General features: G+C 38.2%; 1 protein-coding gene across 1 annotated transcript in view; it reads right to left on the bottom strand.

Moving 5' to 3' along the window:
• Window positions 1-17,571, bottom strand: part of POM121C (POM121 transmembrane nucleoporin C) — a 32,414-nt gene extending 14,843 nt beyond the window's left edge. Inside the window, exons 1-5 of the mRNA XM_090276866.1 lie at window positions 17,000-17,571; window positions 15,840-16,055; window positions 15,378-15,536; window positions 12,745-12,825; window positions 10,778-10,949 (exon numbers count right to left, since the gene is read on the bottom strand). Of these exons, the coding sequence (XP_090132992.1) occupies window positions 10,778-10,949; window positions 12,745-12,825; window positions 15,378-15,536; window positions 15,840-16,055; window positions 17,000-17,562 (1,191 nt within the window). The 5' untranslated portion in view covers window positions 17,563-17,571. The remainder of the gene's footprint in view (window positions 1-10,777; window positions 10,950-12,744; window positions 12,826-15,377; window positions 15,537-15,839; window positions 16,056-16,999) is intronic.
• Window positions 17,572-17,808: the final 237 nt, after the last annotated feature.

The raw sequence follows: 17,808 nt of genomic DNA, 5'->3' as shown, positions 1-17,808 counted from the left end.
ATTTAAATGACAATATAAAGAACCTTGGCAGACAAATAGTCACTATAAAAAAAATTCAATAACTAAAATTAATCCAATGGATGGATCCTCTGCTAGTGATGTCAGCATCATGGCAGAGTAAGAAGACCTCTTGGTTTCTCCTCTTCAAGTTAAAAGTCAGAAACTATGTAATTCAGCAAAGGATTCTCTGCTCAATATACAAACATGTCTGAGAGATCCATGCACTGAGACATATGAGGGTAGGTGTACTGGAATGAGGAGGGGAGCAGAGGCAGGGTGCGGGGAAGGACAGAGACAGGAATGCAGATGCAGTCCGACACTCGCCATGGCCCCAGCTGACTTGGTAGTCAGGGAATGAGTAGTGTAGCGGCCCTCACAGGGCAGCACACAGGGCTAGTGGGGCAAGCAATATTCTGGCCTGAGTGGCTGGTGCCCACTGTTGCTAAACACAGTGAAAGAGGTGAAGACGGGGCACAGACGTATGGCAGCTTCCAGTAACAGGAAGAGAGCAAAGGCCCAGGGCCAGAAACCCACCTCCTCCCACATACCCCTCCCACACCCATCCTGGCAATACCCAGTTGTGGCAGCTGGACCCTGAGTACAGAGCAGCTGACAACCTCTGGTTACAAGGAGGCAGTGCCAGGAACTCACAGGCCCAGAGCCCCTCCTCAGGGGTGGTACCCTGAAACTGAGGGTCACCAAGGGCATGTACACCTCCTGGGGAATACGGGGCATTTTCCACAGCTAAGGCAAAACAAACAAACAAACAAACAAAAAACAAACAAAAAAACAAAAACAAAAAGACAAAGACAGAAGTAGGAAATTGTAATCTTGGTCAGAACAGGGTATTAAACACTTAATTAGAATATAAAGATTAAAGGAGGGAAAACCATTTAAAAAAAACTATTTTCTGCAATTTAGAAATGAACACACAGAATAAAAAGGGATAATTTTTGACAACAAAAACACAAAAAGGGAGGGGAAAAGGAATGAATAAAGATAAGATGCAATCAGAATAAAAAGGACTATTGTATGTTTGAAACTTTTACATAAACCTAATGGAAACCACAAAACAAAAATCTACAGGTAAGACATGTAACAACAAAAGAGTAAACAAGAGAAAAAAATCACAGAAAACCACGAAACTAAAACAGCAGACATACACAAGGGAAAAGAAACAACGGAGATACAGAGCAACCAAGAAAACAAAAGATAAAATGACTGTAGTCAGTCCTCATATAAGGGCTATCATCCTAAATGTAAATGGCTCAACTCACCAACCAAAGGCCCAGAGTAGCAGAATGGATTAAAGACAAAACCCAACTACATGTTGCCTTCAGGAGACCCACCTCAGCTACACAAAAAAAAATATAGGCTCAAAGTAAAGAGGTGGAAGATGATACTCCAAGTAAATGGCATTCAGAGAAAAGCAGGTGTGGCCATACTTACATCAGACAAAACAGATTTCAAGATAGAAAAAGGTAACAAGAGACAAAGATGAATATTTTATAATGAAAAATGAAAAAGGTGACAATTCATCAAGAAGACATAATACTTATCAATATGTATGCACCCAACCTGGGAGCACCAAAATAGGTAAAGCAATTACTAATGAACCTAAAAGGGAGAAACTGACAAAAATACAATTATAGTAGAGAACCTGAATACCCCATTGACAGCAATAGACAGATCATCCTAACAGAAAGTCATTAAGGAAATATTGGTCTTAAATGGCACATCAGACCAAAAAAACATAATATTCACAGAGCTTTCTATCCCAAAACAAAATATACATTCGTCTCAACTATATACATAACATTCTCAAGGAGACCATATTTTGGGGCACAAAAGTACGCTCAATAAATTTAAGAAGACTGAAATCAGCCCTGACCTTGTGACTCAGTAGGTATCTTGCTATTACTTTGTGTCTTCTTCAGCTTCAACAATGTTTTGTAGTTTTCAGTATATAAAAGCTTTCATTTCCTTTGTTAAATTTATTCTAGGTATTTTAATCTTTTTTTTTTTTTGTAACTATAAATGAGATTGTTTTGTTCACGTATAGGAAAATTTAACTTTGTAAATGACCATATTACCTAAAGGAATATATTGATTTAATGCAATTAATATCATAATCCCAATGGCATTTTCCACAGAGATAGAACAAAAAATCCTCAAATGTGTACAAAACTGGAGAAGGCCCCAAACGGCCAAAGCAATCCTGAGGACAAAACAAAGTCGGAGGTATCACATTCACTGACTTCAAACTTCAAACTACAATAATCAAAACAACATGGTATTGGCAGAAAAAAAGAGACACAGACCAGTGGGACAGAACTGAGATCCTAGAAATAAACCCACACATATATGGGCAACTAATTTTCGACAAAGGAGCCAAAAAATACAAACGTACAACAAAAAAGGAAAGTCTCTTCAATAAATGGTGTTGGGGAAATTGGAAAGTCACATGCGAAAGAATGAAACTAGATTGTTGTATGACACCATACACAAAAATTAACTCAAAATATGTATTAAAGACTTGAAAATAAGACCTGAAACAAAATACACAGAAGAAACCATAGGTACTAAACTTATTGACCTTGGTCTCAAAGAGGTTTTTCTGAACTTGATTCCGAAGGCAAGGGAAGTAAAATAAAAAATAAATGAATGGGGCTGTACCAAGCTAAAAAGCTTCTGCACAGTAAAAGAAAATATTGACAAAACAAAAACAAAAAGGCAACCCACTGAATGGGAGAAGATATTTGCAAACGATACCTGCTGTAGGGGTTGATACCCAAAATACATAAAAAAAAAAATAAAGCTCAACAACAACAACAAAAAAATTCAATTTTAAAAATGGGCAGAGGACCTGAACAGACATTTTTCGCCAAGAAGACACAGATGAATAAAAAGATGTTCAATTTCACTAGCTAAAAAGGAAATGCAAGTCGATACCACCTCACCTCTGTTAGAATGGCCATTATCAATAAGACAAGCAGTAAAAAGTGCTGGAGGAGATGTGGAGGAAAGGGAACTCTTGTACACTGCTGGTGGGAATAACTATTGGTGAAGTCTCTATGGAAAACAGGATGGAGGTTCCTCAAAAGTTAACAGAGCTACCATATAACCCAGCAATCCCACTTCAAATATGAAAACATTTATTTGTAACAATATATGTACCCCTATGTTCCCTGCAGCATTATTCACAATAGCAAAATTGTGGAAACAATCTAGATAAAGATGTGGCACATGGGTATAAAAAAAAAATACTACTATTGAGCCATGAAAAGGATGAAATATTGCCATTTGAGACAATATAGATGGATCTGGAGTATCATGTGAATGAATCAGACAAAAGAGGACAAGAATCACACGATTTCACTCACAAGTGGGATGTAAAACAAAAAGCAACAAAAGAACAAAACAAACTCATAAGTCACAGACAACAGTATGGTGGTTACCTAAATGGAAAGGGAGTAGGGGGCAGAATGAAGAGGGTGAAAAAAGGAAACGACTTCGGATGGTGAGTACAGAATGGAATATACAGATGTATTATGAAGTGGTACACCTGAAACTTACAGAATGCTATTAACCAATGTTACCCCAATAAATTTAATTAAAAAAACAATGCAATGGATGGGGTAAACAGCTGAAGGAAATGAGTAAACTAGAAAACAGAAGAACTGAAGTTTGGGGAGACAAGATGATGAAAAGCACAAGACTAGCTACATGTGGGACACAACGAAAAGGTCTAACATGTCCAGGAATACTAGAGAGGTGAAAAAATAGGGCAGAACAGTATCTAAATTTATAATGTCTGAGTTTTTCAAAACCATCAAAAAGACATCAAGCCACACAACAAACTCCAAGGAAGATAAACTACAACTGAGTATTTCATAATAAAAATTCTTTTCAATTGAAGATGAAACACTTATCAAAACTAAACATGTGCTGGGCCATAGAGCAAATTTCAAAACATTTCAGAGGTTGATATGAGTGTATGATCCTGTGACCGAGTAATTAAACTAAAAACCAGCAACAAAAAGATAACTTGAGCATTCCCAGCTGTTTAGAAATTAAGCAATGCACCTCTAAAGAACCTATGAGTCAAAGAACTCACAATGGAAATTAGAAAATATTATGAATCAAACACACCTATTACAAAAGCTGTGGGATGCAACTAAAGTTGAATTTACAGGAAATGTATAACTTTAAAAAGCATATATTAAAAAAGAGAAAAGGCTGGGAAAAAAAAGACTCCAGTGATCTAAGAATCTATATGTAAAGTCAGAAAGAAACCCTAGCAAATCAAACACGAAGAAAGAAGGAAATAATATCTATGGCACAAATTAAAGAAAAAACAGAACAGATACTGGAGTGGCTCCCAAAATTGGTTCAACGATATAACCTTACAAAAGAAACTTCCTTAATCCAATAAAGAAAAGCTACAAAAAACCTATATTGAATGTCATATGTAACATGAAACATGAAATTAGGGAAAATAAGATGAGGATGTTTGCTATCACTTCTATTCAACATTATACTGGATGTAAGGACTTGGGGGAGAAGGGGGGACTGTAATTATTGTAGACATCATGATGTCCATACAAAAATCCTGAAGACTAGAGATGAATATTCAGAATTAAGCAAATTTTCTGAAAAAATACCAGTTATATTTCTATATATTGGCAATGAAAGTTTTAATATACTCTTTAAAATAGCATTAAAAACATACACCTAGAAATTAATTTAAAAGGGATATGTAAAACCACTACATAGAGAAGTTAAAGATGATGTAAATAAATGAAGGATATACCAAGTTCATGGATTGAAAGATCCAATATTGTAAAAATGCAATTCTCTCCAAAATAATTGGTACATTAAACGTATTCCCAATTAAAAAATAGCAAGTTTTTTTTTTTTTGGTGGAAATTGACAAGTTGATTCTAAAATTATACAGAAATGCAGAGGGCCAAGATCCAATTCTGAAGAAGAATGAGAGAAATGACAAAGTTGGATGACTCATTTTAGTAGATATCAAAACTTAAGAGACTGTGTAGAACTGGGGGTAAAAAACAGGCAGAGTAGAAAAACAGACCAATGGAACAGAATGGAATCTAGAAATGGGCCCATGGATACAAATTATGACGAAGGTGGTGCTGCAGAGCAACAGGGAAAGGATGGCCCTTTCAGTAAATGTTGCCAAGTCAAATGGGTATTTATGGAAAAATATTAACTTTAACACCAAGTTCATACTGTACACAAAAATTAATTTCAAGTGGATTACAGATACAAGTGTGAAAGGAAAAATAATAAAGCTTCTAGAAGGTAGCCTAAGAGAATATCATCATGACCTCAGGTAGGCAAAAATTTCCTAAATAGTACATAAAATATACTAACCAGTAAGTGAAAAAAGGCTGTAAGAAAGTGAATGGGTCACCATAGGACACTTATTTGTTGTAACATATAGAATTCACAGACAGCTTATATCTAGAAAACATAAAAAACTTATTATATAAATAAGAAAAAAAACAACCAAATGGGAGAGAGCCAAGAAACTTGAACAGGCACTTCATAAAAAAAGATGTACAAATGGCCAATGAATAGTTCATACCTCTATCTCATTAGTAACCAGGGAAACAAAATTAAATTCATAATGAAAAACCTTCACACCCCCCAGAATGAGTAACTAAAAAGCAACACCAAGTGTTAGTGAGGATGTATAACTACAGAAACAAAATCCCATACTGCACTGGTAGAAATAGCAACTGAAACACCACTTTAAAAAACTGTTCAACAACACGTACTGCAACTGAACATACATATACTTCACATATATATACCAAAAGACACAATAGTGTCCACAGCAGCATTATAGTGCCAAACTAGAAACCAATGGTAAAATGGATAAAATAATTGTGGTATATACATTTAATGGGACAATATACAGCAATGAAAACAAAAGACCTATTGTGACATGCAACATGGATGAATCTCACAAAATATTGAAAGACTAACCAAAAAAAGCATATTCTATATTTATATAATAAAGTTCAAAAACAGAAAAGATACAAATAGTACTAATATTCAGGAAGAAAGGAGGGAAGGAGTAATGACTGGGAATAGGTATGCGAGGGGCTTCTGGGTATAGAAAATCATTTATTACTTGATGTGGATGGTGGTTGCATGGAGCTGTACATATTTATTTTCCAGCACATTATACTCTAATAAAAAAATCCATTAAAAAAGTGAAATAGATTACATGGCATGAAGTTTATGTAATATATAATTATTTTAAAAGATGTAAAAAAGCACATATTCTATGACCCCATTTGTGTAAAACAGTCCCAAAGTTCTGTGTATTACCTATGTTTGCACACACAGGAGGAATGTTAATAATGGGCATGGGGATGGGATAAAGACCAGAATAGCCAGGACAGGGGAATTTTACTTTTTACCTAACAGTTATCTATACCTAAAACATTTTTTGAAAACAGGAAAGGTAATACCTGTAGAACATGTTACAAACTCCAACAAATAATAGTACACAGCAAAAGGTAATTTTTCCTTCTATCTCAGTTAAGTTATTAATACAAGTGGTGACCCTCAGAAAAAACAAATTATCTTCTGGAGGGTGGGCCCTGGCTTCCCCTGCTCGGTAAGTATTCTAGGAACCCATCTGTATCAGTGTACCAGTTGGTGGTGGTGTTGTGAGAGGCTGAGTTTGGCTTAAGTGAATTTTATTTGAAGACTTTTGCTTTTGTGCCCATTTCATGATGGGGGTTTATGAGCACACCTGCCCCCACTGCACTGAGTGTTCAACAGTTTTGGAACAAAAACGGCATGACCCCCACCCCCCATGTCCCACCCTCCCTATTCAACTGATCTCGCTCTGATGAAAAAAGTCCTCAAAGGGAAACAACCTTTTGCTGATGTGGAAGAGGTGAAACAAACGGTAGAAGCGCTAAAAGGCATCAAAACTGATGAGTTCAAAAACTGTTTCAAGCAGCAGAAAAAAACATCTCGATAGGTGTATTGTATCAAATGGAGTATACTCTGAAGGTGACTGAAGTTTAAACATGTAAAAATATACATTTTTTTAATAAACTCCATTTTTTGGGGGGGTCTCCCTTCATATATCCTGTCAGATTATTCTACGGATGTTAAAAAGACTAAAGAAACAGCAGCAGAAATGATAGAGGACACTATTACACAGAGCTCTGCATCTTGCTTTTTTAAAAAAAATATATTTTTAGATGATTTACATCAGTGCCTATTAGGCTGTCTTATTCTTTTAAATAGTTACACGGTACTAAAACTTATGGAAATACTGTAAATTATTCAACCAGCAGCCTGAAACGGTACACATACATTGTTTCCAAGCTTCTGGTATTAAAACAATGCTAAAATCAACATCCTTGTCTTTGAGTAGGATTAATTCCTAAAAGTAAACCTGCTGGATCAAAGGGCATGTGCTTCTCTAATGTTGATAATTACAGCTACACTGCCCTCTAGAGAACTACCAACTGACACTCCCACCAGCAATGTGTGAGAAGCCTGGTTTTGCAAATACTTTTACAGTTTCTATTTACATTTATATCTTTAGTTTACTTAGAATATGTTTCTCTAATATATGAAAACCTGCTCAAACTTACTCACCAGAGACACAAATCTTAAATAATATTCCTCACCTGGAGAAAAGAAAATCCCTAAAATATGAAAACACAACAAACAAATGAACTTACTACAGCTGACCCTTGAACAGCACTAAAGTTTGAATTGTGCAGATCCACTCATGTTTTTTTTTCTTCGTCAATAAATGTAGATACAGTCAGCCCTCCATATCTGAGGGTTTGCATCTGCAGATTCAACCAACCACAGATTGAAGATAGTATATTTTCTGCAGATGTGGAGGGCTGACTGAAGTTATATGTACATTTGCCTGTGTAGGGGTCTGCATTCCTAACCCTTGAATCATTATATTTTTAAAATTATTTATTTATTTATTTTATTTTTAGAGAGAGGGGAAAGGCGAAAGAGAGGGAGAGAAGCATCACTGTGTGGTTGCCTCTCACTCGCGCCCCAACTGGGGACCTGCCGTGCAACCTAGTCATGTGCCCTGACTGGGAATCGAACCAGCGACACTTGGCTCACAGGACAACGCTCAATCACTGAGCTACAGCAGCCAGGGCTTAAACCTTGTATTGTTTAAGGGTCAACTCTCTCTCTCTCTCTCTCTCTCTATGTATATATATATATATAGTTGGTGGTGTAACAGAATAATTACAGTAGTTCATGTTACTTCAAAACACATTATTTTAACTGTAAATTGCCAGTTTCCATTGAGTGGTATATACTAATGATAAAATGAACCACAAATTAATTCTTAAGCTGATTACATACATCTTACTGTTAATAATGACATTGGCCCTGACCAGTGTGGCTCAACTGGTTGGGTGTCATCCCTCAAAGTGAAAGGTTGCTGGTTCAATTCCCAGTTAGGGCACTCCCTGGGTTGTGGGTTTGGTCCTGGGGTGAAAGGCAACCAATCGATGTTTCTTTCTCACATTGATGTTTCTTTTCCTCTTTCTCCCTCTCCTCCCCTCTCTCTAAATCAATAAAACCTTTAAAAATAACACTGATAGTTATTTTGAAATTGAGAGTATGAGGATTAATCAATTATAAACCAATTTTTTTGTGTAAAAATACAAAACCCAAAAAATTATGTAATCCTAAATGTGAATTTGAAGTATTAAAACCAAGAGTACTTGAAGAATAGCCAACTTCAAGCTGGGCTGGACATGTACAAGATGGATTTGTTTTTGTCAAAAAGAGTGAAGCTATGTATCAAAGACTACTGGGGTCAAAATAAAAGTATACAAAACCAGTTTGAAAGGGTTCCCACTGGTCAAAGTTGGAAAATTTTGTGCGCCAAAAGGAGTAACTACAATGTGTTAAGGATCATAAAATCCTTATAAAAATTCAGAAGTTCATAAAGACAATCGACAACAGCAAAAACATCACTCGTCGACATTGGGGTTACTACAGCATCAAATGTCTTATTATCCTGTCATTCCTATAGTTAGGACATGTTCTTCTACACAGATTCTCAGTTAGTAAATGTAGAGGGAAAGATAAAATATCACCATTTTACAACATAAAATGAACCTAGGCAAAACAATGAATGGCTGCTAAAATTTTCAGATGAAAAGCTCACACAAAAATTAAAATGAAGTATCACACTTAACAACATTTGAACCCAGTGATCAATATTAACATCACAAAAGCGAGGCAATCAGACACCATGTGCTTCTGAAATGATGCAACAGGCAGTCACAGCATCATCTATGCAATATTCTGCCAAAACTGATCTTGAATATAACCAAGCCTCAGGACCCAACTAACTACTCATTTACAAGGAAAACAGGGGAAAGAGCATGTTAAAATAAACTGACACAGTGACAATGCAAACTAATTACAGAATGTGGGAAATTCTATATAACAGAATGATCTAGTTTTTTCAAAAGCATTAAAAAAAAGAAAAAGAAAAAGTGGTAGCAGCATTATAAATTAAAAGAGCCTAAGAGACATATGAACCAAATGTAATGAATTGATTTTGGTCCCTGATACAAAGTAATAAAGACAGTTTGGGGTAATAAGGGCAATTTGAACATGAAGTGAAAATAACTAATATTAAACAATTATTTTTTAAGAGGAATAATGGTATCATGGTTATTAATGTTAAAACAATTTAAAAACACACTGAGGTATTCTACAGGTGAAATGACGTGTTTACAATTTACTTTTAAAACACAGAGCAAAATACTGTTAACTACTGAAGCTAAATGGAGGCTTACCATATTTTCTGTGTGTGTACATTTGAAATTTAACATAAAAAGATTTTTAAAATAGGGGTAAGGGCTATGTACTTAATGGGCACATTTTGATGATTAAAATGAAGAAATGCACATAAAATGCTTAGGATAGGGTCTAGCCTAGAATAAATAATCAAAGTAAAGGTTATTATGATTATTCTCCTCTTTGCATTCCCACAACTGCTCTGGCTTAGGCCTTCATCTTGCATTCATGTTACTATAGGAGCCTTTTTGATTAACTTATCTCAATTTTTTCCCCCTTGAAAATCTTCCTCCGCACATACTTTATTATTATTTTTTCTAGTACTATGTAATTGGGTGCCCACTTATTGATAGCAACTGTAATGAATACTTTTCAAACATTACCTTCCATCTTTACAACAATCCTTCAGAGATGAGAAAAAGAATTTAAATGATTTAACAACCCAAGGGCCTAGAGCCACTAAGTGTCAGAGCCAAAATGAACCCAAGTCTATCTGGTAGCAAAGTCTGCTCTGTTCACTTTTATACAACATCTACTTTCTAAAAAAAGAATTACAACCACTTCTCATTTTTAAAACTCTACTAAATCCGCAACCTAGGACAATTTCTTTTATGACCCAATACAATCCAGACTCAATCTACCTTCTCAATTCAATTAACACCATTTATCGAATTATTCATCCTTTGTCCATCTATGTGCAATAATTGCTCTGTTTTGTATCAGGTTTACAAATATACACTGGTTTACTTTCTTGGCTTTCTATCCTGTTCCATTGGTCTATATTTATTATTCAAGGATTTGGATGTTCTGTTAACTCAGAGGTAATCCCAATATCTGACTGATAGAAGGTGATTAGTAAACACTGACCAATCAATTAAAGCTGGGAACCCATTTTGCCCATGCCACCCACAAGAAAATGTACCTGAGAGAAACCTCGAGTAGAACTGTAAGAACTGGTAATGGCATTGCGGCTGGAGCTAGGAATGCCACCTGTGTATGTGCTTGTCATGGAGCTCACAGAAGAGGTGCGGGATCTCTTACTCAAGTAGTCATCTGAGCTCTGGGAATTGAGACCTCTTTTCAGAGACCCAGGCCTAATAAAAGAGAAATGATAGTTAGATGTGCCATTGAAGGCAACATTCTTTTAAGGTTTCATCCATGGTCACAAAACCTTTCTTAAATAAACTTTTAAAAGGATAATGCTCTTAATTTTATTGTTAACAATTAATTGTATCTGACAAAGTCAAGAAGGGAAAGCCAAATATTTAGAAAATTAAATTATAATTTCACTTAAATAATATTCTACAAAATGCACACTAATCTCTAACAACAGAAAGCAGATACTGAATGCCTGGGAATGGAGGCAGGACTGGTAGGAGATATTACTAAGGGATACCGGAAAACTTTTGGAGGTTAAGGTTATGTTCATTATCCTGACCATGGTGATAGTTTCACAGATGTATCATGTCAAAATTTATCAAATTGTACATTTTAAACAGATACAGCTTATTACATGTCAATTACCCCTCAATAAAACTATTTAAAAAAATCAGTTAAGAGAAACCCACCATTTTTTCTAAATTTCCAACTGGAACAAAAATTCCCCTGTACAACCTTCCTATAGAACAGTCAGTCATCCAACCTCTGTTACAATGTCCAATGGTCCCAACCTTTTTGGCACCAGGGACCAGTTTTGCGGAAGAAAATTTTTCCACAGACGGGGGATAGAGGTGGTTTCAGGATGATTTAAGAGCATTACATTCAAGCTCACCTCTGCTGTGTGGCCTGGAGGCTGGGGAACCCTGAATACAACTCACAATCTCCTGGAGTGATGAATGTCAAACATGGACCAGTTTATCCATATATTGGATAAAAACATATTTCCTTTAACTTTCACCCATAGATCCTATTTGGTGCCATACTGAGCAAGTTGTTTTCCTTCTTTCATTTTATAGTCCTTCACTTATTTAGAGACCATTATCACTCCCTCCCTCACTTCCTTATTGGTGCTGAGACTTTTCTCCTCTGTGCTAGTACTTATATACCTTCAAAATCTCCTCATGCCCTGCTGGTGTGGCTCAGTGAATTGAGTGCTGGCCTGCAAACCAAAGGGTCACCAGGTCAATTCCCAGTCAGGGCACATGCCTGGGTTGCAGCTAGGTCCCCAGTTGGGGGCGTGCAAGAGGCAACCACACATTGATGCTTCTCTTCCTCCCTTTCCTGCTCTCTAAAAATAAATAAAATCTTAAAAAAAAAAATTCCCTTCACCCAACACCACCCTTTAACATACTAGTTGCTTCACTCGAAATGAATTTGTTTGTGTATATCCTCTTTTACACTATAGCATACCAGAACCACCACAGCACTCCCTGGACTATGTGAGCAGAACAAGGAAAGCAAGACTATCACTCACCTGCCTCTGTTCTGTTGACACAGAATAGGAGCAACTGGCTTTTTTGGCAGCCATATTAAGCATGGAAGTTACCCCAAGCCTTTTCACACATATTTCTGAGCCATTTTCCCTCCCATCCATTTCTTTCTCAAATATATTTAAAATCAAGTGTAGAAAATTATCACTTATCTTAAACTTCAGTGTTGCATTTTATCCACTGTACAAACTTTGTGCTATGTTTGGTTCCATACTTGGTTATTATATATTTATAAACTCTCTAACCCTTAACATATTTTGCCCATATTAATGAAAAATATTAAAAAGAATTATAAGAGTTATTATGGCAAGTTACTCAAATGTTCCTCTCTAATTTCGAAGATTTGAACCTGTAAAATAAAGCAATGCAAAAAGCAAAGAGGAAAATCTATAGGACAATAACTTTGACAATGCCCTTTTCCTAAATAGTGTATATCTCAATCAGATGGATTCTCACATACTTAGGCACAAAAGAAGCAGGGACTCCATTGGCCACCAGGGGTTCAAACGCTGAATGTCCACTCCCACTGCTATCATGGCGCCTGTGACAAATCAAAACAACTCTCAATTAAATGAAATCAATTTTTTCCCCTTAAGGCATATTCTCATATTCCCGGGACCTATACTATTTCTATGAAGCACACATTCCATGCTAGACAAGAAAAACACTGCTTCAAATCCCAGATTCCAAAAGGTAAATTTATTCTAAGTTTGTCTTGGCAACAAGTATAAAAACACAGCAGATTCTGAATAACATCATTTCATTTAATGTTTCACTTATAATGCTGAAGAAATGCCACAGGAACTTAACTGTTGTTTCTAACAATTAGCCTATGGGAAAATTGATTTCATTATATGTTGTCATAGTTTCCAGGAACTTAATGACTTACACAATGGAGTACTACGCAGCAGAAAGAAAGAACTCCTGCCATTTGCGAAAACATGGATGGAACTAGAGAGAATTATGCTTAGCAAAATAAGCCAGGCAACGAAAGAAAAATACCATATATCACCTGATACAGGAGACTAATGATCACCACAAACAAATGAACAAAACTGAACAAGGAAAAGAGTAACAGTTATCAGGGTGGAGGAGAGGAGGGAGAGAAAGAGGGTAAGTAGGGGAAGGGTTTAGTAAAGAAACTAGTATAAGTAACCTATGGACAGATAACGGGTTGGGGAATGACTGTGGGAGGAGTGGGCTGGGTAGGGGGGAGCAATGGGGGAAAAATCGGACAACTGTAATAGAAAAACAATTAAAAGAAAACTTAATGACAATGTTAAGTGATGACTTATTCTACATCAAGACCTTCTGAACTGTTCAGTGTATCAATTATGATAATCACAAATTTAACACCCTACCATCCATAAATTAAAAAAAAAAACCACACACATCCCATAGTGCTCTACAAGTTGATATCACAAGTGTGTTAGGGAAAAATGTTACAGCTCACATATAAGGCCCTATGCATAGTGCACATAATCACTGGCTATTCCAATTATGGGAGAGTAATACAGAATCCTCAACTATAGGCTCACTAGTGTCACGTGAAACTACCACCCTGAAGATCATGAATAATCTACTTTGAACACAAAAATAGTTATTTCCTTTCTCACCTCCACACACCCTGCCTCCTGCCACTCCTACTTAGTTTGCTGACATTAACTCAAATTGCTCATTTGTAAATCAATTTCTAGTCACCATAACCTAACCTCCCTATGCTATATAAAATACACCTGCATTAATACATCCTTAATTTTGTTATCTAAAGTATCAAAGATGGCCAACCTAGAACCTGTAGGATATGAACAATCTGATTTAAATAACAGGGGCAATGATTTTATTTTTCAAGTGTGGGGTTCACTGATTCCTTGGAGAGCACGTCCTTGACCACCTCATATAAAGACACCCCCTTTTCATTACCCTCTATTACTGTTTTTTTTGTTTTTTTTTTTTAATTACTGTATACTTACAATCTAAACCTTGCTTTAACATCCTCCACCTTTTTGTTTCTTTCCCTCCAAGTCCCATGAGGACTCTGTCTTGTTCACTGCTCTATCCCCAGTACCCGGAATACTCCGGCACACTGTGGTTGCTCAATTTGTTGTATTAAAAAAATGAGTGGAATCCTTAAGTCGTCGGCAGCCGTCCGTCTCGAGAGATGATGGTGTAGCTTCTTAAGAGTCTATCTGCACCGCCGAGAATGGCTGTGCAGTCCGACTCGGGAGTGACACGGTATCTGTCTCCTCCCGTGTTGAATCGACATCTTGCGATGACGCTGGAGTGTTCTCTCCAGTGAAGCTGAAGCTACAGAGCCTGGGCAGGGTGATATGGAGGGTCTGCTGTTGCCCATGCAGCAGACCCCCCTCTCTTCGCAGCTGAAGGGTCCAAGGGAAAGACGGAGTCAATACAGCTTGGCTTCAGGTGCGCCGCAGGAGTTGCCGGTGTTGACTACAACGTCAAACCGCCTTAGGGACTCCGGCTCCGGATTTTCTGTCGGGGTTTACTCCCTTAGCCTTTCCCCTGAAGAGGTATGCCGCAAGGCAGCGGAGGTTTTTTGGAGTCAAGAGTTTTCCTTCTCCATGCTGAGGAAATAGACTCCTTACTCCACTTCCATTATTATCGAAAACCAATTAATGGTGTTGGTTTTACTCTCATTACTGATAAATCTACCACACTCTAGTCTACACTTTTCTTTGCCAAGCATTCTCTTCAGCACAATTATGACATTTAAACTAGTGGTTACCCAAATAACCAAACACAAGAATGGGATGGGAAGCCTTTGAATATTCTCTCTCAAGAACAGAATTTAACACATTTGTATCAAAAGTATGAGGCTAACGTAACTAATAGTTGGCTTATCCCAATACTTATGGAAAAGGTAAATTGTAATATTGATCTAACCTGTGCCTAAACCTGAAATGAACAGCATTAAAGTATTTTTTACTAAGCTCTTCCATGAAAGCCAAAGGAGACCCACTAAGGCACACAAACTGGAGCTGGCCTCTATATTTGCGGGGGAATAATTAGTATTTCAACAAATCGTAAGAGTATGTGTGGGAGGCCTTTTTAATGCTATGCTGGGTCTGTTACCTTCTTTTATTTTCCTGACCATCAGTGAGTATTTGTTCTTCCTCTTCCACTGTTCTTTTCTTCCTCTCTTTGAGGGCACTCAGTACAGTCTCCTTTGCACATGGGTCTGGAGTATTACTTGATGTTGAGGACAGTGTTGACCTGATTAACTGCTCCGATCTGCAACAGAAGACAAGATTCTAGCATTAAGATATTTTAATTACTATGTCATACAGCACAGACATCCCTGGAAATCAGAAGCCAACAAACAAAAGTATAATTTATTACACTCACAATTAAAGCTATAATCGAAGGCAAAAAACAAAATAAAAAAGAGTTCAGTGACTAAAATTTGGTATTTCTCATTTAAATAAGCAGGTACTTCCTTTTTTTCCTGCTTTATAGTTGTCTTGTCAGAGAAACAACCATAGAAGAATAAAGTGGACACAAAGAGGAGTCTATTCTTCCAACAATAATACTTACATTGGAGAACGAGTCAATCTGCTATCAGGAGGGGCAATCCTCACTGTCACTGGGCTGCACACCATTTTGGAATTATGAGGAGACAGGACAGCCTTCTTGTGATAACCATTCCAAGACACTGTGGGAAGTACCCCCAGAGAGGAATACTGGGCCTGCTGAATTGGATATCGTCTTCGAGGTGTTATTAAGAACCGATTTGATAAAGTCCCACAATCCCTGTGAAGAGGAATGACATGTTATGGAACCAAAAAAACTTAAAAGAATGTCAGAAAACCTAACTGACTAAAGAACCACGTGGGTTCAGATATTTTCCAGGGAGTTTAAAACTCTGAACAACACAGAACATAGAATTTTTATGGCAACACAGAATTTTTATGGCAACTTCCTGCTATTCCACATAAGGGCAGAAAGTGGCAGCTGCTCAACATCCATCCCTAAAATGGACCTCAACAATTTGAGGGAAACTGAAAACCATGCCTACACAAATAAAACTACAGTGGAAGAAAAGTGCATTAAGACATGCACGGAGAAACTTCAAGAATCCTTCAATCTTTTCAATAAGTCATCAGTAATATACAACCACAGTCAAATATTTTTCAACACCTAAATGTTCATCTTCTCAACTAAATTTACTTATCAAGAACTTAACATTCTCATCAAATATTTGTATTTTCGTGTATCTCTCCACTATTGGAATTAAGTGAAAATGTCTAATTTGATCATCTTTATCAAGTTATATCAATGGAAAAAGTGTTTCCTGGGAACACCTCTGTAAGCTCAGCTACACTGATAGATTTTATCAGTCCAAAGAAAAAATATTAAAAAAAAATACTATATAACTACATTCAAAAGACAGGCACTTTCATCCGAAGTAGGGGTATTTTAGTTTTAACAAATGTTCTGCTAAATCTATACTCTACTAAAATTCAGAGTTTTAAGAACTGTAAGGAACAGTTGTGGCATCACCTCACTCCAAAGGTTGAGAAGGGGGGGGGTGTGGGCAAGAGACGGCAGATATGCGCCAAGATATTTAAAGAGGACAAAGCGACACAGAATCCCCTTTGGACTTAATAAAAAAAAATTGGATTTAAAAGTTCAAGTCCTCAATTCAAAGTCAGGTAAGAGAGAAGAGGGTCTGGAAATGACCAGCGTTATCTTACCTGTGGGGAGAAGGCCTCCTGGAGGGTCGTAGAAGAGAAGTGGGGTGAGAGGGATAAGTGTGGTGGACGCGATGGGCCGAGGGAGCTGGCGGCGCGGTGCGGGTGGGCGGGCGACGGCCAGGCCTCTCCCGCAGGTCCGTGCCCTCCGGAATCCGGGCAGGCTGCGGGGGGCCGGGCTTGCCCTGGTAACTGCCCACAAGGAGCAATTCAGCGGGGTCTGGTCCTTCGAGCAGGGTTCGCGGCTCTACGAGATTTCCGTTTACTGCCAACTTGGCTGGAGGCGAGGCGAGCAGTGTTCGCTGCCGCCGCGCGTTCCGAACGAGCGAGAAGGCGCGCGAACCGCGGGGCTCGCGGCTCAGTCCCCACCAGGCCGCGGTAGCCCCCACGGCCAGCCAGGCCAGCGCAGCCGCCGCCGGCACTAGGTACAGAACAAGGCCGAGCAGCGACAGACCGAAGACCGCAGCCCCACCACAACCCCAGCCTCGGCCCCGACCGTCCCTGACACTCGCTATCGGCGGCCGCCGCCGCTCGCCTCCTCCAAGAGCCGCAGCCGCCGGAGACATCGCGGCTCCGCGCCGCGGAGAAATCTTAAATATCCCAGCGTGCACCTCGCCGCGCGGCGCGTTACCGCGCGCCGGCTGCGTCACCGCGTAAGCGACTCAGACGTGCGACCGCAAGAGGAAACGCTACTGCCCGGCAACCGGCTGGACCTGACCCAATTAGAAAAATGCGGCTTCCCTGGGAACAGAGTTCTGATTCTCCAGGCCTCTTGGGTGTCCGTCCACCCAGACAGCACTCATCCAGAGATG

This window comes from Furipterus horrens, unplaced genomic scaffold (genome assembly GCF_987537825.1).
Source record: "Furipterus horrens unplaced genomic scaffold, mFurHor1.1.pri manual_scaffold_5, whole genome shotgun sequence".
Classification (NCBI taxonomy): domain Eukaryota; kingdom Metazoa; phylum Chordata; class Mammalia; order Chiroptera; family Furipteridae; genus Furipterus; species Furipterus horrens.
This window is presented reverse-complemented; position numbering and strand designations above follow the sequence as displayed.